Raw genomic sequence first — 23010 nt, 5'->3', positions numbered from 1 at the left:
GGCTGGAGTGCAGTGGTGCGATCTCTTAACCAAATGTCTTAACCATTTTTTTTTTTGAGACAGTTTTACTTTGTCACCCTTGGTAGAGTACCCTGGCGTCATAGCTAACAGCAACCTCAAACTCTTGGGCTCAAGCAATTCTCTTACCTCAGCCTCCTGAATAGCTGGGACTACAGGCTCCTGCCATAATGCCCAACTATTTTTAGAGGCAGGGTCTCACTCTTGCTCAAACTGGTCATAAACCTGTGAGCTCAAGCAGTCCACACGCCTCAGCCTCCCAGAGTGCTAGGATGATAGGCATGAGCCACCACGCCTGGCAACAACAATCTCTTAACAAAAAATATTACCAGAAAGGGGAAAGGAAGACTGAAGCTGTCAAAAGAGGGAGATAAGCAGGCTGAAACAAAGCCTGCTGTCAAATTGTCTGCCATATCGAAAGGGTACTTTGGGAAAGTATAGCAAAGAACCACTTAAATTTTTTAATTAACACATTTGCTCATTACAGTCACAAGCTTTGGTGCTATATGGAAAAGATTAATAACTGATTCTTTTGTATCATCTTTATCCAAACCAGCTTTGATTTTCCTTTCCAATAAATAATATTGGTAATTGTTTTTAATAGTCTACTATATTTGCTTAAACATATTTTGTAACAAGACACTTTTCATGATATAAATGAAATACGAAGCCACGTTTTTCCCAGAGGCATCATACATACCATCATCAGTTTCTGAACAGATTTTAGGAGTCACTTCCACACCTGTTTGACTTACATAGTGGGTATATGATAACGCAGCAGTTAATATTTGCTATGATTAAATAAAATGAAAATAGTAAAAAGGAGGTTTACATAGAATAGTATGTGAACAAAGCGATAAGAAATGTAAAGCATCCTTTTGCAGTCATGATCTGCTAAGTCTTTTCAGACTTTCAGTGAAGGTATTTCACCCTTTACTATCTTTGGGAAGACAAGCATTAGGAGTCAGGAATTTATATTTAGATTTTGAACATAAAGTCACAGTTTGTCATAAAGGAAATGAGGAATTCACTACAGAAAGAACTGATTCTTTTCATATATGGTTCTATGATAAAGTAATTGGGTTCTGTTTGATCAGTAGAGTATTATGTTTACTATAGTGCTTTTTCCATTGAATGATCATATGTTCTATTTTATTCTTGGTACATAAACAGCTAACTGATATCATTCCCTGTGGGGATGGTGAGACATGTACAGGTTGTGTTGGCATAGTGTAATAGTTGAGGAACTGAGTAATTTAGCAATAAATATTTTTGACAATGAGGCAAGATATATATTCTAAATCCATGGTTTTGTTATTTTCATCTTTTTTCTATAAATCTTTTCTAATGCTTTTAAATTGTACCTAAACCATCAATAAAGTTACTTGCATCTTCCTTAACATACTATTTTTTACTATTTTAAAACAAAACAGATGTTTATATATAAAAAATATGTATTTAAAACTTTTTTACGTGAAGTAGATTTAAAAAAAAATTTTTTTTAACCTCTTCTATAAGAAGGGAGATTCTATCTAAAATGAAGAAATACAAACTAGGCTGCTTTATTTTTCCTGAGCATTCTGTTTTTTTTGAGACAGAGCCTCAAGCTGTCGCCCTGGGTAGAGTGTTGTGGCATCACAGCTCACAGCAACCTCCAACTCCTGGGCTATTTCCTAAGCATTCTTTATAGATTGCTGCAGGGACTTTAATGTTTATACTAGTAGTTTGTGAATGATCTACATGTGCTTCTCTAATATTGTCTCACTCAAAAATTGGAAAATTTTGACATAGGCCAAAACATGAGATCTTGGAGGGGAAAAGTGCCAATCATCTAATCAAAAATATAATTAAAAAACATCTGAAAAACGGAAAATAAATGTTACACAATTGTAGCAGTATTCAGGATTTATTATTTTTCTTTCTTTCTTGAGAAAACCTACTGGGAGATGAAGAAAAACCTCTGTTTGGAGCACTTCAAAATAGGCAGGTATGTATGTTCCAACAGAGTACGTGAAACTCATGGTATGCTTATTTTTTCCTTCTTTTTTTTTTTTTGAGGAGGGGAGGATTCCATGTTTAACTTACAATTTTTTTACAAATCTTGAGCTGAGTGTGGTGGTACACACCTTTAATCCCAGCTACGCAGGACACTGAGGTAGAAGGATCCCTGAGGCCAGGAGTTTGAGGCTGTAGAGTGCTATAATCATACATATGAATAGCTACTACAATCTAGCCTGAGCAATAGTGAGACTGTCTCTCAAAAATTTTCTTTTGCTAAATTACTTTTTATAAAGATTAGCAGAATTCTACCGGGAAAAAAGGAGCTGCTTCAGTCTTATAGGAAACTGAATGGTCAGTGGTGTACACTTTGCCGAGCTTATTCAATATAGGAGTTTAAATTCACACAGAGTTCAGGTGATACTTGATTACTTTTTCTCCCTTGCTCTTTATTGCAAATAACAATCCTGGTGTCTTTTGTATTTTTCCCCATCGTATAACGTGGATCATTAATGCCAGTTTAACCTGTAGATAAGTCATCATACTAAATTTAAGAATAAAACTAAGCTATCTTTGATGGCCAGCCCCAGTACAGTAGCTGGAACTACAGGCACCCACCACAATGACTAGCTATTTGCTTAGCAGAGATGGGGTCTCGATTTTGCTCAAGCTGGTCTCAAACTTCTGAGCTCAAGCAATCCACCCACCTCAGAGTACTAGGATTAGGTGTGAGCCACCATACCCAGCCAAAACTTTTTATAGGTATTAAGATACTGAATTGCTGTGCATGGTAGCTCACGCCTATAATCATAACACTCTGAAAGGCCAAGGTGGCTGGATCACCTGAGCTCACAAGTTCGAGACCAGCCTGAGCAATTTTACTAAAAAGAGAAAAACTAGCTGGGTGTTATGGCTGGCGCCTATACTCCTGCCCAATGGGGAGGCAGAGGCAAGAGGATCACTTGAGCCCAAGAGTTTGGGGTTACTGTGAGTTATGATGGCACTCTAGCCAAGGTGACAGACTGAGACTGTCTCAAAAAACAAAAAAAAAGAATATTGTCATTTGCTTATAAGAATATAAAATAAATAATTTATAGCTAATTCTGATAGACTAGAATTGGGTTTTATAATAAATGACTTAGGTCTGTCATCTTTTTATCTTCCCCTTTCTTATAATCTAGCATAATGGTCTGAAAGCATTAATACAGTTTGCAATTGCACAGAGGATCACCTGTCCCCAGATCCTGATACAGAAACATCTGGTTCGTCTCCTGTCAGGTAGAGTCTTCTCTGAGTTATTACTGTGTCATTATTTATATGTTTTCTTCCACTGCATTTCTGGCAGTGTATTTCATCAGGAAACAATACAGTGCACTAATTTTGAGCACTCACTAATAAAATGTTACTACTTATATTAGCTTTGCAAAAGAAAATAAATTCCTACCTCTGCCTGTAATACTTGTAATCTTATTTTAAAAATCTGGTATTTTCCAAATGTTTTCAACTTAATGTTCCTTCTACACACCTAGCATATTGGGCCAATATCAACAACTACTAACATTCATGTATCCCCAGTCTGGTTAGAAAAGGGAGCAAATTGTGTGGATAGATAATTTTAAAATATGTTTAATTTTGTTGGTGTATCAAGTCATGTAAAATAATAGAAATTCTAAGTGTAGAATTCTTAGAACTCAGACCCATGCCCTCTTTAAGAGGCAGGCTATAACAGCTAGTTTTCTCTGATTCTAACAATTTAGAAAAACTGTTAGAATCTAGAAAAAAATCTAGAAATTTACTAAGAGCATATATGGTGCTCTCATTTTAATATAAAGATTAAAAGGAGATTAAGAGGTTACATGGGAGTAGAATGATTTGGCCTTCATTTTGGTTTGAAGTCTACTACAAAGCTCTACACCCAAATAAGTCACCCTTAAAAAGGGCTGTTTTCAAATCTGTTTCTTCAGAAGTTCAAAATGTCATGGGTAGGAGGGTTCCAGCTTATTGCTCAGGTATATTTCTACCAAATAAGTGAGTTATTCAGGTTTAAAGCTTTAAAAGCCAGGAATAGTCTTCTAGCTAAAGTAGCAGGCATTTTTTTCCCAACAAAATAGATCAATTTTTTTACTTTGAAAATTTGTTCAAACAGGTAACTTTCTTCCTTATCAGTTTTCTACCAGCTGCTTAGGTAGCTCTTCCCGAGCAGCTTTCTGCTCCCTCTCTTGATGTGGGGATTCTACAGCTCTATCCAAGGCTGCAACCCCAAGTTTCATTAGCACTTTCACCATTGTTTTTTAATTTTTTGGCATTCTTTTCCATTTGTCATCATTCAGATGCATTGTTTTACTCATACTTCCAAATAGCCTAACCACTTTTGTACTTATCACACATTATGGGATTTATAATGTTAAATACACCGCAAAGTAAACATTAAAATAACATTATCTTACCTGGGTGAGGTGGCTCATGCCTGTAATCCTAGCACTCTGGGAGGCTGAGGCAGGTGGATTGCCTGAGCTCAGGAGTTGAGACCAGCTTTTGCAAGAGTGAGACTCCATCTTTAAAAATAGCAGGTGGGTACCTGTAGTCCCACCTACGTGGGAGGCTGAAGCAAGAGGATTGCTTGAGCCCAAGTTCAAGGTTGCTGTGAGCTATGACACTATGGCACTCGACCAAGGGCAGCAAAGTGAGACTGTCTCAAAAAAACAAAAACAAAAACACATTATCCTAGATGGCCCAGACTAAAATGATAATGTATAATCTCTAATTAGCAGTAACTGATGGAATTGATGTGGTTTTTGGTCTGTAATGTAGCTTTGTGCTTATACTGTATATGAAAGTTTTTCATATAAAAATTTATGAGCAGGAGCATTAGGGCTATAGACTGTATAATAAGGTATAGTATAAAATACAGTCCTTCCCATTATAATGCTTATGAATGAATGAAAGAAGCAGAACCTCTATGAAAACACACATTTTAAAATAGTCAAATGCCATATGTGTTCCCCACAAATAATGTGCTTCCAAAGATCACTGTGGGCCTCTCCTGTTATCTCCTTTAATGTGGGGTAGGATTTGAATTAAACCTTGAAAGGAGGGGTACCTGATAGGCAAGTTGGAAGGAACAAAGAGCATGCCAAACAAACATAGGGCACTTTTAAGTAAAGATTGAGGAGATAAGAGAGTGTGTGGTATGTTCATAATAGACAAGTTTGATAAGAGTGGGGGAATCTATAAATAGACAAGCATGAAGTTATTTGATAAAAATATAGGCTCTTAAATGCCCCAGAGGAAAAGTTGAACTTTATTCTTCAGGGAATTTTTAAAAACTTTGGTCATAGCATTCTGGAGTTAATTTGATATTGATAGGTTAGATTGAAGGAAGGAAATATTAAGGATAATATGTGTATCTGAATGTAGTAGTTCAAATAGTCTTTATTCAATATTTTGAACTAAAATTAGTAACAGAAAAAATGAGAGAAATAAGTCCAGAATTCAGAGCTATATTGTTGTTTTTTTGAGACAGAGTGTCACTTTGTTGCCCTTGGTAGAGTGCTGTGGCATCATAGCTCACAGCAACCTCTCCAGGGCTCAAGTGATTCTCTGGTCTCAGCCTCCCAAGTATATGGGACTACAGCTGCCCACCACAACACCCAGCTGTTTTTAGAGATGGGGTCTCACTCTTGCTCAGGCTGGTTTTGAACTCATGTGCTCAAGCAATACACCCATCTCAGCCTCCCAAAGTGCTTGGATTATAGGTGTGAGCCACTGCACCCAGCCTCTACAGGGCTATTTTTAGTTTAAGAAATTGACATTGTCTAAAAAGCATCTTCTCTGCCTCATTTTAAAAAATAACAGCTTTATTGAGATATAATTAATTCCCTAATTTATATATAAAACCATATCTGTTGTCTTGAGTTCTTGATTTCATGTCTTTGCCCCTCTTTCCTTCATTTCAGGATTTATTGCTTTTCCTTAGAGATGGACCAAATTAGAAAAGTGATAGCTTTTGATCTGTCTGGATTTCTTCCAGATCATCAATCCACATAAATTATCTAATTTTTTTTAGGAGGATCTTCTCTTTCCTCATCTCACCCATCCTGCTTTGAGACAGGTGACAGCTCACAGCAACCTCTCTGTTCCCCACTCCAAATTTGTTCACATATATGTATCACAAAACATTTAGAAATGTGCAATTGGGGGAAAAAAGCCATAGGGGGAACTTTGCGTAAAAGTAATTCTTCTTACTTATTTAGCAAGTAAGAACAATCAATTTCTTGAACAATCTGTTTCACTTGTGCTAGTCCACTTACCTTTTCCTCCTGCATCTTATCCTTCAGCCCTTAAATCGTATCCCAAGTTTCCATGGACGTTTTCTTAGTTCCAATTGTCTTTCATTATCGTTGCGTTGCTGTATCTTAAAGGTGTGATATATGAGTTTCTGTATTTTATAACCCTATTATATGTTCATTTTAGATATATTTCGCATGCGTTTTATTTAAGTACATTGCTATCTTACTGACTGAATGATATTAACTTTTTGTTTGTTTCAGTTGTTCTTCCTAACCTAAAATCAGAAGATATACCATGCCTTCTATCTATAGATTTGTTTCATGTTTTGGTAAGTGCTCAGAAATGTTTTTTAAGTCATTCAAGTTTATAATTCCATGTGTTTTCCTCATTCAAATTCATACTCTCTTCAAGATTATGAATTGTTGGTGCTCAGCATATAAAATTTGGTTTCTTCTGTTCATTTTATTTACAAATACAGGTACAGGTACAGATTTGACAGAGACATCAAATTCACTTTAAAAATGAAAGCTCTTTTATTTTTTTCTTTGTAATAGCCTGTTGATGTTAGTTGGTGTCTGTACAAGCAAGCTTTTTCTAGTTCATATTATCCTTCCTCCTCCATCCCTACCCTCACTGGTCCGTTTTCTTCTTTACATTGTAAGCAGGGAGTGACAGTGTGAGCTATCTTTAAGTTATTTGGTGATAGGGACCAGAGCACGGATGGATATAGGCTTCCCCAAAACAGCTATGCATAGATGGCAGATGTGTTGTGAGTTTCTTACAGAGCTTTTCCACCCTCTGATGATATCATTTCTTCAAACTGAGTTCTGTTGAGAAAGCAGTGGTGGGGCTGGGAGCATAGAGTTTATGGATACAAGCTTAGTTAGCATCCCCAGCCTTCATTATCCAGGCCTCTGTTCAGTGGTTGTCAACCCTCACTGTCTATTGGTCTCCTGGGGAGCTTTGAAAAGAATACAGGAAACTGGGTCCTACTCACAGAGATTCTGGTTTGGTTAGACTGGAGTGAGGCCTCTGTATCAAGTGTTATTTTAAGAGTTCCCCAATAATTGTATTGTCGAATCTAACGAACCACACTGTTGAGAACCACAACTTAGACCTAGGATAAGTAGACCTAGCAAAAGGATCACCCATTTGGTGGTGACCTTTGTCTTCCATTTCTTTCTTTCTTTCTTTCTTTCTTTTTTTTTGAGATAGTCTCACTTTGTTGCTCTGGGTAGAGTGCCATGGTGACAGCTCACAGCAACCTCAAACTCTTGGGCTCAAGCGATTCTCTTGCTCAGCCTCCCAAGTACCTGGGACTATAGGTGCCTGCTACAACACCCAGCTTTTTTTTTGTTGCAGTTGTCATTATTGTTTAGCTGGCCCAGGCCAGGTTCGAACCCAAGAGCCTCAATGCAAGTGGCTGGTGCCATAACCACTGTGTTACGGGCGCCGAGCCTGTCCTCCATTTCTGATACATTATATTCTAAGATATTCTATTGAATAACTAGGACAAATATGGTGGTTCTTTAAAAAAAAAAATAAACAGTGCAGCATCTGCTGCCCTTCACATTCAGTTATGAGACTAATTTGTATTGGTCTTTTATTGTTACCCATGCTAATATCCATTTTTCTTTCATAGGTAGGTGCTGTGTTAGCGTTCCCATCCTTGTATTGGGATGACACTGTTGATCTGCAGCCTTCATCAGTTAGTTCTTCCTATAACCACCTTTATCTCTTCCATTTGATCACTATGGCACACATGCTTCAGATACTTCTTACAATAGACACAGGTAAAGCTTCCATCTGGGTGTTGAATTTCTAAGTTGTATGTTATATCTTTTGAATGATTATCATTTGTTTCTGGATGCTATTTAAACAGGGAAAGGGAGAATAAGAGGTGAAAGGGATAATTAGCTGAAACTATTTGGTTCTTTAATTTTCAGCTGCTCTGCAGAGATGCAGGAGACCACAAATTCCCCATTCTCAAGGTCTCTCCAAGGTTTATTCCTACATGAGTACTTTCATCCCTTTTATGAGCCTGTCCATAAAACCATTCTTGATTCTTCTAGCTAGAATGATAGCACCGTGTTCATTTTATAGCATTTAACACTTGTTTTATAGTTGTTTCTGGTTATATCTAATTACTCCTGACCCTATTTCTCCTTTCTCTCTGCTCTTGCATCTCAAGTGTAAGTTTCTTAATGATAGGGAACAATCAGATTTTAAAATCTTCTCTCCTAATTCGATATTCTTCGAATATCTAGCAATCTTTGTTAAACCAAATAAATGCTCATTAAATGCTTTTTGAATAAATGTTTATTTGAAACTATGAGTGATATAAGATTATAGAATTGTGATATAAATGTCTTTTTAGAGTCTGGCTGTTGTTGTTGTTTGAGACAGTCTCACTCTCTTGCCTTGGGTAGAGTTCCGTGGCAAAATCCGAAACACCAACTGCTTGCAGTGTGGAACAACAGAAACTCTTTATTTTTTATTGATGGGAATGCAAAATGGTGGAGTCACTTTGGTGACTCCAAATGGTGGAGGACAGTTTGGCAAGTTTCTTATAACACTAAATATACTCTTACCATATGATCCAGCAGTCTTGTTTCTTGGTTTTTACTCAAATGAATTGAAGGTATTATGTTCACATAAAAACCTGTGCAAGGATGCAGCTTTATTCATAATTTCTGTAATTCATAATTGCCCAAACTTGGAAGAAACCAAGATGTCCTTTAATAGATGAGTAGATAAATAAATGTTAAAACATCTAGGGAATGAAATATTATCCAGTGTTAAAAAGAAATGAGGTATCAAGCCATGAAAAGATAAAAGAAAAAACTCAAATGCCTATCACTGACTGAAAGAAGACAATCTGAAAAGGCTACATGCTTTATGAACCTCACTATGACACTCTAGAGAAGGCAAAACTACGAAGACAGTAAAAAGATTAGTGGTTGACAGAGCTAAGGGAATGGGGGAGGGATGAATAGGTGGAGCACAGAGGATTTTTTAGGGCAGGGAAATGTTCTGTATAATACTACAATGGTGCATAAGTGTCACTATACATTGTCCAAACCCATGGAATGTACACAACACCAAAAATGAATCCTAATGTAAACTGTGGTTTTGGGGTGATAATGATATGGCAATGTAGGTTCATTTATTATAGCAAATGTACTACTTTGGTGCTGGATGTCGATAGTGGGAGAGGTTGTATGTTTATGGGGACAGATGGTATATGAGAACCCTCTGTACTCCATGCTCAGTTTTACTGTGAACCTGAAACTGCTCTAAATACAATTTATTGATTAAAAGTAAACATCTTGGCTCCATGCCTGTTGCACAGTAGTTACGGCGCCAGCCACAACCGTTGCACAGGGGGGTTTTAACCCGGCCTGGGCCAGCTAAACAATAATCACAACTGCACCAAAAAATAGCAGGGCGTTGTGGCAAGTGCCCAGCTACTTAGGAGGCTGAGGCAAGAGACTTGCTTAAGCCCAAGACTTTGAGGTTGCTGTGAGCTGTGACACCATGGCACTGTACCGAGGGCAACATAGTGAGACTCTGTCTCAAAAAAATAAATAAATAATAAAATAAAATAAATATTTTATGGGTGTATGCATTGTCAAACTCATCAGTTAGAGAACTTAATATTTATACATTTCATGGCATATAAAATTTGCCCCAAACTACCCCCCCAAAAAGAAAATCACATACAACTATTGAACTCTAACATTTGTGTTGTTTGGCTTTTTTGTTTGTTTTTGAGACAGTCTCACTTGGTCACCCTGAGTAGAGTGCTGTGGCATCACAGCTCAGAGTAATTTCAATCTCTTGGACTTGAGCAAACCTCTTGCCTCAGACTTCCGAGTAACTGGGACTATACAGGCAGGTGCTACCACATTTGTCTAGTTTTTGTATTTTTAGTAGAGACAGGGTTTCACTGTGGCTCAGGCTGGTCTCATACTACTAAGCTTAAGGAATATACCAGCTTGGCCTCCCAGAGTGCTAGGATTACAGGCATGAGCCACCATATCCAGCCTGTACTCTTAACGTTTGAATTGAAAAAATCAATATGAATATATGATATGTCTTCCTCTTTAAAAAAAAAATTTTTCCTAAAGAGATCTTATTTGGAAAATGAAAAGGAATAGCAATATTCATTCAAGATAATATAAAATTACTCCAGACAGTTTTAACTGTGACCTTTCAGATATTTTAATGCATAAACAAAAACATTTTTAAAACAATAGAGCACTATTCAAATGTGCAGTAACCATCGATCACAGCAAACTGCAAAGTAGGCATTTTTATCTCCATTTTAATGTAATAATACTGAAGTTCAGAATCTAGAAGTTAAATCACTTACTAGAGCCTTAATATAAGTGGTAGAGTCGGCAATTACTGGAAAGGCTTATGCTGTTCCTTATCAAGGATAGGTCAGTGGAGGAAAAGGACCTCACAGAGTTCTTTTTATGGGACTCTGAGTTTGAAGGCGGGAAGCACCAGCAATTGAATTGGCTAAGTTTCCTAGGAACCCAGAGCAGGAATTTTTTTTTTTTTTAAGTTAATAGACTTTCCTTTTTAGAGCCATTTAGCAGGCACCCACTAATTTATTTCCCTGGTCATATTATAAAGAAGTAAATATTAAATATCCACTTTTAGCATCTATGTTTAGTGATTCTGCCCTATTTGCTTCTTCAGCTAATGTACAGGTAATTAAAATTTACCTAACAATTTTAATATTTAGAATCAACAATTGGCTGGGCCTGGTGACTCTTGCCTGTAACTCTTAACATTTTGGGAGACCAAGGTGGGAGGATTGCTTGAAGCCAGGAGTTCAAGACCACCTTGAGCAAGAAAGAAACCCAGTCTCTAACAAAGAGTACAAAAATTAGCTGACACAGGCCTATAGTCTCAGCTATTCTGAAGGCTGAGGCAGAAGCAGGAGGATCACTTGGGTTCAGGAGTTTGAGGTTGCAGTGAGCTATGATGATGCCACTGTACCCGAGCCTTGGCAACAGAGCAAGACTCTTGTCTCTCCCACCTCCCCCCACACACACACACAAAATCAACTATTTAGAGTAAGAACAAGGGAAAGAACCTCAGTTGTGTGAACTTTGTTCATTATCTTGGAACCATGAAATCGAGTTGTAATTTGTAAACTGAATAGCAAATGCATAAATTTATCTTGCAGAATTTCTTTTTTAGGCCTCCCCCTTGCTCAGGTTCAAGAAGACAGTGAAGAGGCTCGTTCTGCATCTTCTTTCTTTGCAGAAGTTTCCCGATACACAAGTGGGTGAGTAGCAGCCCGTTAGTCCAGTCTATTTCAGTAATTTAATAATTCCAGCTGTTAAAAATCAGTTAAGGGCTTTTAGCATGTGGCCTTCCTACAGGATAGGCTTACAGTGAAGAACACTAGTCTGATGATTTTACCTCAAAGTAGAAGGCAGTAGGTTGGAATAACAACTACCCACTTATTTTTTTTCTGAGACTTAAAACAAATTTGGCACATCTTTACTCTTGTAAATTGTTTTGAGAAAATAGGCAAAAGATGATAGAACTTTAACAAATCCTAGTAATTAGAATTTACATAAATGTAGAAAATAGGTTTATCCTTTTATAGCCATCCACAACAGTTGGTATGTTCCATGCACTTTAATTATAGATTTTTTTAGTCTGTTATGGGTAATGTGGGAAATATATTTGTAAATACTCGTTATTATGTATTTGTACATACATTTTAGAAATAGGAGTGCTCTATTGAACTTCATCTGCTGCTAAATTCCCCTAGTTAGCATCTTTTTCAGCAGGCTTTTTTTTTTTTTTTTAGAGTTAATAGACTTTCTGCTTTAGAACCATTTTAGAAACACTGAGCAAAAGTGTAAAGATTTTCCATTTAATCTCTCCCTCCTTCAGTTTCCTCCATTAACATTTTGCATTAGGGTGGTACACTTGTTATACATGATAGACCAATATTGATACGTTATTATTAATTAAAGCCCATAGTTTACATTAGGATTCATTCTTTGTGCTGAACCATTACAGTATCACACAGGATAGCTTCATAGCCCTACAAATAAATCACCAATCAATTTTAATACAAAAAATCAGGGAAGTATTAATTTCTTGTAGCTAACTCAGTTGCTTTGGTTATTGATAAGTTTTTTCCTTATTTCATTACAAAAGTTTTTAATCTCAAAAAAAAATTTTAGCAAGCTTTATGTTGAAGATTGAAATTTTTTAATTTAACCTGTCAGGCTTCTTTAATGTAGATTTTTACTTGCCTTGTTGTTTTGTTCATTTTTGATCTATACCTAGGAAAATGAGGAGAGTAGTTCTTTGCCTTCGAAATCTGAATAGTGGGCCAAGTGCAATGATTCATACCTATAATCCTAGCTTTTTGGAAGCTGAGGCATTCAAGACTACCCTGAGCAACATAGTGAGACCTTCTCTCTACAAAAAATTTTAAAAGTAGCCTGGCACGGTGGTGTGCTTATAGTCCTAGCTACTTGCTAGGATTACTTGAACCCAGGAGTTTGAGGTTGTAGTGAGCTGTGAGGATACTGCCGTACTCTAGCTCAGATGACAGTGAGACCCTGTGTCAAATAAACAAATGAATGAACTCAGTAGACACCTGTTTACTCAAATATAAAAACATCTCCATGGGCGGTGCCTGTGGCTCAGTCGGTAAGATGCCGGCCCCATATACCAAGGATGGCGGGTTCAAACCCGGCCCCGGCTGAACTGCAACCAAAAAATAGCTGGGCGTTGTGGCGGGCGCCTGTAGTCCCAGCTACTCGGGAGGCTGAGGCAAGAGAATCGCTTAAGCCCAGGAGTTGGAGGTTGCTGTGAGCTGTGTGATGCCATGGCACTCTACCGAGGGCCAATAAAGTGAGACTCTGTCTCTACAAAAAAAAAATAAAAATAAAAACATCTCCACTTGATTTGATCATTTGGTAAGTTCACAGGACAATATAAAAAAAGTCTACATTGTCAAAAAAAGTCTACATTATCAAAGATGCCAGATTTCTGATTTTCTTTAGGAAATTTAAAGACTAGAATTATTAAGTAGTTAAATATTTTGTTTTAAATGTTTAAAAATAATACACGGATAATAATTTTCAGTGCTTGTATTTTTGAAAGGGTATGTTTTTAAAATCTAGTGTGTTAGTCTCAACAGTGTTGTGTTCTGGAATTATTTTCTCTTAGCTGCATTGAGTGTAATACTCCTGGCTGGTATTTGTGGGTCTCATTGAAGAATGGCATCACCCCTTTCCTTCGCTGTGCTGCATTGTTTTTCTACTATTTACTTGGAGTAACTCCCCCTGAAGAACTATTTAACAGTAAGTAGTAAAACGAAATCACAGAGTAGAAAATGGGAAACTTTTTTTGTTTTTGCCTTTAAGATTAAGATTACACAAGGCCGAGCATAGTGGCTCATGCCTATAATCTAGCACTCTAGGAGGCCAAGGCAGGTGGATCATTTGAGCTCAGGAGTTCAAGACAAATCTGAGCAAGAGTGAGAGACCCTGTCTCTACTAAGATTAGAAAAAACTAGTCAGGCATTGTGGCAAGTGCCTGTAGTCCCAGCTACTTGGGAGACCAAGGCAAGAGGATTGCTTGAGCCCAGTTTGAGGTTGCTATGAGCTATCTACCACAGAACTCTATTGAGGATGATAAAGTGAGACTGCCTTAAATAAGATCAAGAATACAAGGTTAGGCTCGGCACCTGTAGCTCAGAGGCTAGGGCGCCAGCCACATACACCAGAGCTGGCAGGTTCAAATCCAGCCCAGGCCTGCCAAACAACAATGACAACTGTAACCAAAAAATAGCTGGGCATTGTGGCAGGTGTCTGTAGTCCCAGCAACTTGGGAAGCTGAAGCAAGAGAATTGCTTAAGCCCAAGAGTTTGAGGTTGCTGTGAGCTATGACACCATGGCACTCTACCTAGGGTGACAGCTTGAGACAATGTCTCCAAAAAAAAAAAAAAAAACCAAGGTTAGAGCAGGCAAAATTACTTCTCCACTCCCCATCTCTTTCATCTGTGTTCGCTTCAAACATGTGTGCCCCTGTCCTAGTGTAGGTTAAAGGTGAGGCCAAAAACCAGGTTAGCTTCATAATCTGTAAGACTGACTTTTCACTCCTATCTGTGTATATACTTTTGGCTCCTATCTGTGTATATCTGATGTGCTTGAGCTTATAAAATGCCTGCATGAAGAATGTAACTTCCAGCCTGAGCAAAGTGAGACTGTATCTCTACTAAAGATAGAAAAACTAGCTGGGTGTTGTGACAAGCGCCTGTTGTCCCAGCTCTTGGAGGCTGACGCAGGAGGATTGCCTGAACCCAAGAGTTTGAAGTTGCTGTGAGCTAAGCTGATGCCACAACACTCTAACTGAGGCAACAGAGTGAGATTTTGTCTCCACAAGAAACAAAAACTGAATGAAAGCCTCTCCTGCCCACCACCTTGAGATCACTTCTCCATCCCAGGATTCCAGGGAGCAGCAGAACACAAATAAAGATGATGGTGATCATAGTTATTTAAAAAAAAAAAGATAAATGGATAGGATATACAAGTAATTAGAAACTACACTATAACTAGAAACACTGGTTACTTTAGATAAGAGAACTGTCTAGATAGGAGGAAGACCACTGTATACTTGGTTATTTGAATTTTGAAAATATTAAGGAATTTAAATGTTCTTGGATGAAGGCTTGTCAGAAGCAACCAAGGTCATGTAAATTTAAGCAACAGGGTCATTTTTTTCTTTCTCATTTACTTGCCTCTAAATTTACACCAAAGTAAGAGACAGCTTCCATGTGCTTTATGGGTAAAAATCAAAAATCTTTGATTTTTGGTAGAGGCACCAAGATTATTTGGAGATTTATCCTTTTGTCCTTTTCAGAATAATATGACCAGGTTACCTTTATTTGTATAGGTCATGTTCTACATAAAATAGGATGCCACCTTCCAAGTAGTTGCCAATACAAATCTGTTGTTTGCACACACACAACAATTGTGGGGTTTTGGGGTTTTTTTTGACACAGAGTCTCATTTTGTCGCCCTCAGTAGAGTGTTGTGTCATCATAGGTAACAGCAACCTCAAACTCTTGAGTTCAAGTGATTCTCTTACCTCATCCTCCCAAGTAGCTGGGATTATAGGCACCTGCCACAATGCCAAGCTATTTTTTAGGGATGAGGTCTCACTCTGGCTCATGATGGTCTCAAACCTAGAACTCAGGCAATCCACCCACCTTAGCCTCCCAGAGTGCTAGGATTACAGGTGTGAACCACCGCACCCAGCCCAACAATAGTTTATTTATTTATCTAGTAGTTGCTACAGTATAGCAGTGAATAAAATAAAATTCCTCTGTTGGAAGGAAACCAAATATAAATAAACAGATAAATATATATAATAGAATATCATGATGACAAATGCTGCAAAGAAAAAGCAGGTCATGAAAATAGTACTGGAAAAAGTGGGGAGCTCCTTAAGTAGTCATGGAAGACATTTCTGGGAAGGAGACATTGAACAAAGAGCTGCATAGATGAGATTGAACTGAAGGAGGAGTATTCTTAAGGAGAAGATATGATAAATGCAAAGGCTTTCTTTGGCATAGTCAAAAAACAGCAAAGACGTGAGTATGTCTGAAGCCTAAGTAAAAGGGGGAGGGCAAAAGGATATGAGATTCAAGAGGCATCCAGGGGCAGATCTCATAGGACTTTGTATTATACTGTACTTTTTCTAAGTGTGATGCTAGCTGATCAAGAGGGTGACTCAATCAGATATATGTTTTAAGAGGATTTCTGGATTATTTGCTACCCCTGGTTTCATAGAGTACAAAATATACTCCATCTACAGAGATTATAGAAATGAACGTAAACAATGAAGAAATTCTGTTGATTGACCAGGTAAGAGTAACAAGCTTATGAAATGTGTTTTTATTCTCTTGCAGATTCTGCAGAAGGAGAGTTCAGTGCACTTTGTAGCTATCTATCTTTACCCACAAATTTGTTCCTGCTCTTCCAGGAGTATTGGGATACCATACGGCCCTTGCTCCAGAGGTACTATGGGGTAAAATGTCATTGGTGGGTTATTATATAGTTTGCAAATTTTAAATTACAATTACTTGCTAAGCTTTTAGATTGATTAGCATTGATTGAAGGGCAAAATAGAAGATTGCTAGTTTATATTCATACACTTAAGGCATGGAGATAAAACTAGCAGCCACATTGAGCTAGAATTTCTGCTTGCTCTGCCATGACAACCATTCATTTTACTTATTTTACCCACAGCTGGTTTCTCATACCAGTTTTAAATGTAGGGAAGGAGAGAATGTTGCTAACAGGCATAAAGTCACAATTAAAAATTAAAAGAACTGGCTGGTGCCTGTGGCTCAGTGGGTAGGGCGCTGGTCCTGTATACCAAGTGTGGCAGGTTCAAACCCGGCTCTGGCCAGCTAAAACAGCAGTGGCAACTGCAACAAAAATAGCTGGGCGTTGTGGTGGGCACCTATAGTCCCAGCTACTCGGGAAGCTGAGGCAAGAGAATCGCTTAAGCCCAAGAGTTTGAGGTTGCTGTGAGCTGTGATGCCATGGCACTCTGACAGCATGAGATTCTGTCTCAAAAAAAAAAAAGGCTTGGTACCTGTAGCACAGTGGTTACAGCACCAGCCACATACACCAAAGGCGGCAGGTTCAAGCCCAGACTGGCCGAGCTAAGTAACAATGACAACTGCAACAAAAAATAGCCAGGTGTTGTGGTGGGCACCTATCATTCCAGCTACTTGGGAGGCTGAGGCAAGAGAATGGCTTAAGCCCAAGAGTTTGAGGTTGCTGGGAGCTGTGACACCATGGCACTCTACCAAGGGCAGCATAGTGAGACTGTCTCAAAAAAAAAAAAAAAAATTTTTAAAAGAACCAGGCGGCGCCTGTGGCTCAAAGGGTAGGGCACCAGCCCCATATACCAAGGGTGGCAGGTTGGAACCCGGCCCTGGCCAAACTGCAACAAAAAAAGAGCCGAGCATTGTGGCAGGCACCTGTAGTTCCAGCTACTCGGGAGGCTGAGGCAAGAGAATCTCCTAAGCCCAGGAGTTGAACATTACTATGAACTGTGACGCCATGGCACTCTATCAAGGGCAATAAAGGGAGACTCTATCTCTAAAAAAAAAAAAAAAAAATTAAAAGAACCAGAAAAATGCAAATCAAAACCACCCTGAGATATCATCTAACCCCAGTGAGAATAGCTCACATCACAAAGTCTCAAAGCTACAGATGCTGGCATGGTTGTGAAAAGAAGGGAACACTTTTACACTGCTGGTGGGACTACACACTAATACTACCCTTTTGGAAGGAAGTACGGAGAATCCTCAAAAGAACTCAAACTAGACCTCCCATTTAATCCTGCAATCCCATTACTGGGCATCTACCCAGAAGAACAAAAAATCATTTTATCATAAGGACATTTGCACTAGACTGTTTATTGCAGCTCAATTTACAATTCCCAAATTGTGGAAACAACCTAAATGCCCACCAGGAATGGATTAACAAGCTGTGGTATATGTATACCATGGAATACTATATAGCCACTCAAAAGGATGGTGGCTTTACATCTTTTGTGTTAATTTGGATGGAGTTGAAATACATTCCTCTTAATAAAACATCACAAGAATGGAGAAGCAAGAATCCAATGTACTCAATTCTCATACAAGGACAATTGATGCCAGTACATGGTGGGGGGAGGGGAAAGAGGGAAGCGGGCGAGAGGTCTGGAGCCAAAGTGTGTGATGCACCTGTTGGGGCAGGACACTATTAATAGATGGACTTTACCCAGCAAATGCAAGCAGGGTAACCTGGCTCGTTGACCCTGAATGATTCCCCAACAATAAAAAAATTAAAAAAAATTAAAAGAACCCACATTGGAGCTGTATCCAGAGCAGGAGCACATCTCACATGGTAGCACACATCTCAGGAGGTGACTGAGGAGAGGATGAAGGTCGTTTGGTAGATCCAAGATGTATCAGTTAAACTTACCGGAGAGAAATGTGTTCTTTCAGAAAAACTTTCTACACCATTAATTTTATTTTATTTATTTTTTTATTTTTTGAGACAGAGTCTCACTTTATCACCCTCGGTAGAGTGTCATAGCATCACAGCTCACAGCAACGTCCAACTCCTGGGCTTAGGAGTTGAGCAGCTGGGACCACAGGTGCCCGCCACAATGCCCCGATATTTTTTTGTTGCAGTTTGGCCTTGGCCGGGGCTGGGTTTGAACCCACCACCCTCAGCACATGGGGCCGGTGCCCGACTCACTGAGCCACAGACGCCGCCCCATTAGTCACCAGCCCTCCTGGGCATATCAACCCTTCTAACCTCTAGTCTCCTTACCCTGTCTTTGCACCATTTCCCATCCTGTTTATAATCACTTCTCACTATGTTACTCTTACTTGATTTCCCCCAAGATTTCCTTTAGTCTCCATATTTTTCTGCCTCTTTCTTTCTCCTTTTGCTGTAATCATTATCTTTTTCTCCTCGTGCCCAGGTCAGGATTTGTGTGAATGCCGGCCTCTGTCTCCTGCCACCTTTCTTGTGCACTAGGTTCTCAGTGTCAGATTCTTTTCTTTGCTTCCTCATTTCTCATGAGGTATTGTGATCTCTACTGTGGTCAAAATGAATTGGTTTTTTTTTAAATCACTATTATGCTTTGTGTTGTGCATAATCATGGTAGGTTTGCTAATTTTGCTTTTATATTCTTGAAATAGGTAGGTTTTAAACTTGTTACTCCAGTTTAATCAAGTACTAAAACTTCAAACTTCGAAAGTAAAAGTCCTTGCCTTTTGTGCCATTCCTGGCCCTGCTTGCTTGCCTCTTCTGTCTCTGCTCTATATTATAGGGAAATGACCCTTCACAGCCATATTTCCTTATCTCCCTTATCAGCTGGCTTCTGCCTAGGTTTAGCCAGTGAGAGGCAATGGCAGGATTTTGGAGGCTAGGAAGAAAAGAAAAGCCTGAGTATTCAAGCTACCTCTCTCTGCCTTGCACGGCATGTCTGGCAGTGGTTGTGTCTTTCCTCTGGCTCCAGTTCCCATCAGACAAGCCTGGGATTCCAGTATCCTACTGGTGACCCTAGCCCCTGGGTTCCAATAATATTGTTTCCTTTTGTTCTTCCAGCCTGGGGGAGTGGGGATCTTGAGCTTGCCTTGTCTTTTTGTCTCATGGTTGGCATCTCAACACCCGGTCACTTTTATTGACATTTCCTGGGAAATTCTCTCTTGTAAACTTGAACTGGTTTCTGTTTTTCTAGCAATAACAAAAAAAAAAAAGGAAAAAGAAATTAATGAGAGGGAAAAAATAGACACACACACAAAAAAAGGAGGCGAAAGGGGCAGATGTAAGGCAAATATAGAAGGGGAACACAGAAAGGGCAGAAATAATTGGAGAGAATGGCTCATTGACAAATACTATTCTGAAACTGACTATCTGCTTTTTCTCTTGGCTTCACATACAGGTGGTGCACAGATCATGTCTTACTAAACTATTTGAAGCAAAAAAGCACTGTGGTCAGGTTGGTTTTACTACTTAATCCTTTACCCCCATCCACAAATTGTGTTTCCTAAAGTAGTTAGTTGAGCTTGCTTTCTAGTTTGCCTTCTTCATACTCACTCAGTATATTTCTATTAGGTCTTTGCCAGAAATCAGATCCTCCCTACAACTGTTTTTCTGTTAGAGTGACTATCATTTGCCTCTTAACTTGTTAGAAGCCCCTAGCTCCTCTTCAGCTGGTGCATGCCTATCACAAGGCAAAGGAGGGCTGAGCGCAGTGACTCTCACACCTATAATCTCAGCACTTTGGGATGCCAAGGGGAGGATCACTTGAGCTCAGGAGTTCAAGACCAGGGTGAGCAAGAGTGAAACTCCATCACTACTAAAAATAGAAAAGATAGCGGGGCATTGTGGTGGGTGCCTATAGTCCCAGCTACTTGGGATGTTGAGGCAGGGAGATCACTTGAGCCCAGGAGTCTGAGGTTGCTGTGAGCTGGGATGATACCAGAGTACCCTCGCTAGGGGCAATAGAGTGAAACTGTCTCAAAAAAAAAAAAAAAAATCTGAGTTTGCTCAGTAAATGGTATGACCAGGTGGCTCACACCTATAATCCTACCACTCTGGGAGGCTAAGGTGAGAAGACCAGTTGATCTCAGGAGTTTGAAACCAGCCTTAGCAAAAGTGATACCCCAACTCTACCAAAAGTAGAAAAAATTAGCTAGGCATGATAGTGTGTGCCTGTAGTCTCAGCTACTCAGGAAATTGAGGCAGGAGGATGGCTTGAGCCCAGGAGTTGCAGTGAGCTATGATGATGCTACTGCATTCTAGCCTTGGCAACAAAAGCAAGAGTTTGTCTCAAAAAAAAAAAAAAAAGATGCCCTAAGTACAGGCATACAATGTATTGAAGGTGAAGGAAAGAACTATGGAATTTAAATTGACTGGGTTTGAGGAAAGAATTTCCCATATTCAGATGGGAGTCTGAGTATGATGGGAATGAATAACATTTGCAAGTATGTGTGTTAAGTACTAAGTGTACCATGTTTCACTTCAGGGTCTCGTTCAGTACGCAACAGCTCTGTAAATTTGAGTCGTTTGAGTCCTTGATACTAATATTCATGTTAACATTTATTTAATCAGTGTAAGCCTTTTAATTGATAAGTTCGTTTAATTCAATATTTCCCTTTTTACCCTGAGAACCGTTATTAAGTTGATGCTGTGCTCTTGAATGAAATATATTTATCCCTTGTTTACAAATGAGGATGTGTGGGCTTAGGTTCAAAGACTAATCAATTATCAGAGTTTAGGATATTATAACAGTTAAGTCTTAGGAAACAGTCATAATTAAGTTTGAAAAGGAAGGCAGCTAAGTAAAGCTTTGAAATTCTAAGCTGGGAGAAGTTTAGATTTAATTTAGTTAATAGTGAGAATTACTTTGAATTGGAGATACAGATCCTTTTGTTATTTTTAAGTCATTTTCCTTCTATCTTCTTGATCAATATTTGATCTGGGCCTGTTTACCCCAAAATAAAATTGCCTTTTAAATTATATTTCTAGGTACCCTAGAAAAAGAAATAGCTTGATAGAGCTTCCTGATGACTATAGTTGCCTCCTAAATCAAGCTTCTCATTTCAGGTAAGAAGTGTGAGAGCGTGTGTGTGTGTGTATGTGTGTATGATTTTATCTTAAATCTTTTTCTCAAATTGTACTTGGTATATACCACCACTAACAATTTTACTTTTAAGCGACCATTGGGTATTTTTTATAATGGTGATTGTCATTTTTTTTAATTGAGGTGTAACCCACATAACGTACAATAATAACCGTGTACAACTTAGTGGCATTCAGTGTATTCACAATGTTGTACATCCACCGCCTCCCTAGTTTCAGCATTTTCATTGCCCTGGTAAAACAACAATCTCTTCCACTCCCCTTATCCCGTCTGCCGATATCCTATAGTCTACTCTCTATCTCTATAAATTTGCCTATTCCAGATATTTCATAAGAAAAGGAATCTTACTAAATGTAACCTTTTGTATGTGGCTTCTTTCAGTTAGCATGTTTTTGAGATTTATCCCAGTTGTAGCACGTATCAATACTTTGTTCCCACCAGCAATATAGGAGGGCTCCTATTTCTTTGTATCTTTGCCAGCCTCTCAGTGGACCACCAGACAGATCTAAACACACAACTCAGTTATTAGAAGACAAATTCCCTTTTGCCCTGGCATAAGCAAGCCACACAAGGAAAAAGAGCAGCATCCCGTGGCTACCAGCCAAGGGGCTTGGGGGATAGAGAATCATAGTCACTAAACAAAATGCCGAAAGTCACCAAAATTTACCAGCCTCTTCCTTTATCAAGCACCCCCCTGGATGCTGTATTTGACTACTCTCTAGAATTCCAAAATAGTTGCTTTAAACCGTTCTTACAGCTCAATAGTTGTTTTATTAGAGGGACCAATTTCTAGGGCTTCCTACCCTTTCATCTTCTGTAATTTAAATCCTCAATTTTTTTCTTTTAAAATTAAAAGAACCCTTTTTTCAAGCAAAATTTTATGTGGAAGCTCATCATAACAGCAAAACAGATGATAGCATTATGACTCAGGTTTGCCCCTAGATGGTGGGAGTGGCACACTTCCCTTTAGGCTTTTTTGCCACCAATGGTTTTCTCCCACCTTAATCAGAACCACCCTGAAGCAGTGGTTCTCACACTTTGTTTTTATCTCCCTCACCCTTTTCACTGATCATTTCTACTGGACAAAAAATTGGATGATTGCAAAGACTGGTAAGAAGCAAAATAAGTTACAGTATACAGTTACTCAATATTAACATCATATGCAAATCACCTATTAGTTACTTTTATAAGGGAAAAAACAGAAGCTTAAACATGTTTCTATACAATAATATCCTATAAGTTAAAAATAATTTTTACTATACTTACATTGCCATAACATGACGTAAGTTGTTTGAGTAGCGTTAATTCATGACCAACACCACCAATGAAATGTCACTCATGTGACATATAATTCATGAAAAAGGAAATATACTCATGTCTGCTAGCCATTGGGATGTGATGTCTCATGTTTAAACTACAATGCATTATGTCTTGAAAATAATAAGCCCAAACTCCTTGATGCAGTTGTGTATCCTGGACACTCAA

At 38.6% G+C, this 23010-nt stretch overlaps 1 protein-coding gene across 2 annotated transcripts in view; it reads left to right on the top strand.

The window, feature by feature from the left end:
* UBR1 (ubiquitin protein ligase E3 component n-recognin 1) overlaps positions 1 to 23010 on the top strand; it is a 151550-nt gene that overhangs the window by 114724 nt on the left and 13816 nt on the right. For both annotated transcript variants that reach the window (XM_053594091.1, XM_053594092.1), the window contains exons 36-44: positions 1950 to 2005; positions 3198 to 3294; positions 6567 to 6634; positions 7949 to 8099; positions 11524 to 11611; positions 13525 to 13658; positions 16271 to 16379; positions 19822 to 19878; positions 21411 to 21488. In XM_053594091.1, coding sequence (XP_053450066.1) covers positions 1950 to 2005; positions 3198 to 3294; positions 6567 to 6634; positions 7949 to 8099; positions 11524 to 11611; positions 13525 to 13658; positions 16271 to 16379; positions 19822 to 19878; positions 21411 to 21488 — 838 coding nt within the window. The remainder of the gene's footprint in view (positions 1 to 1949; positions 2006 to 3197; positions 3295 to 6566; positions 6635 to 7948; positions 8100 to 11523; positions 11612 to 13524; positions 13659 to 16270; positions 16380 to 19821; positions 19879 to 21410; positions 21489 to 23010) is intronic.

This window comes from Nycticebus coucang, chromosome 6 (genome assembly GCF_027406575.1).
Source record: "Nycticebus coucang isolate mNycCou1 chromosome 6, mNycCou1.pri, whole genome shotgun sequence".
Lineage (NCBI taxonomy): Eukaryota > Metazoa > Chordata > Mammalia > Primates > Lorisidae > Nycticebus > Nycticebus coucang.
The sequence above is the reverse complement of the archived record's forward strand: the minus strand, read 5'-3'. Positions and strand labels throughout refer to the sequence as shown.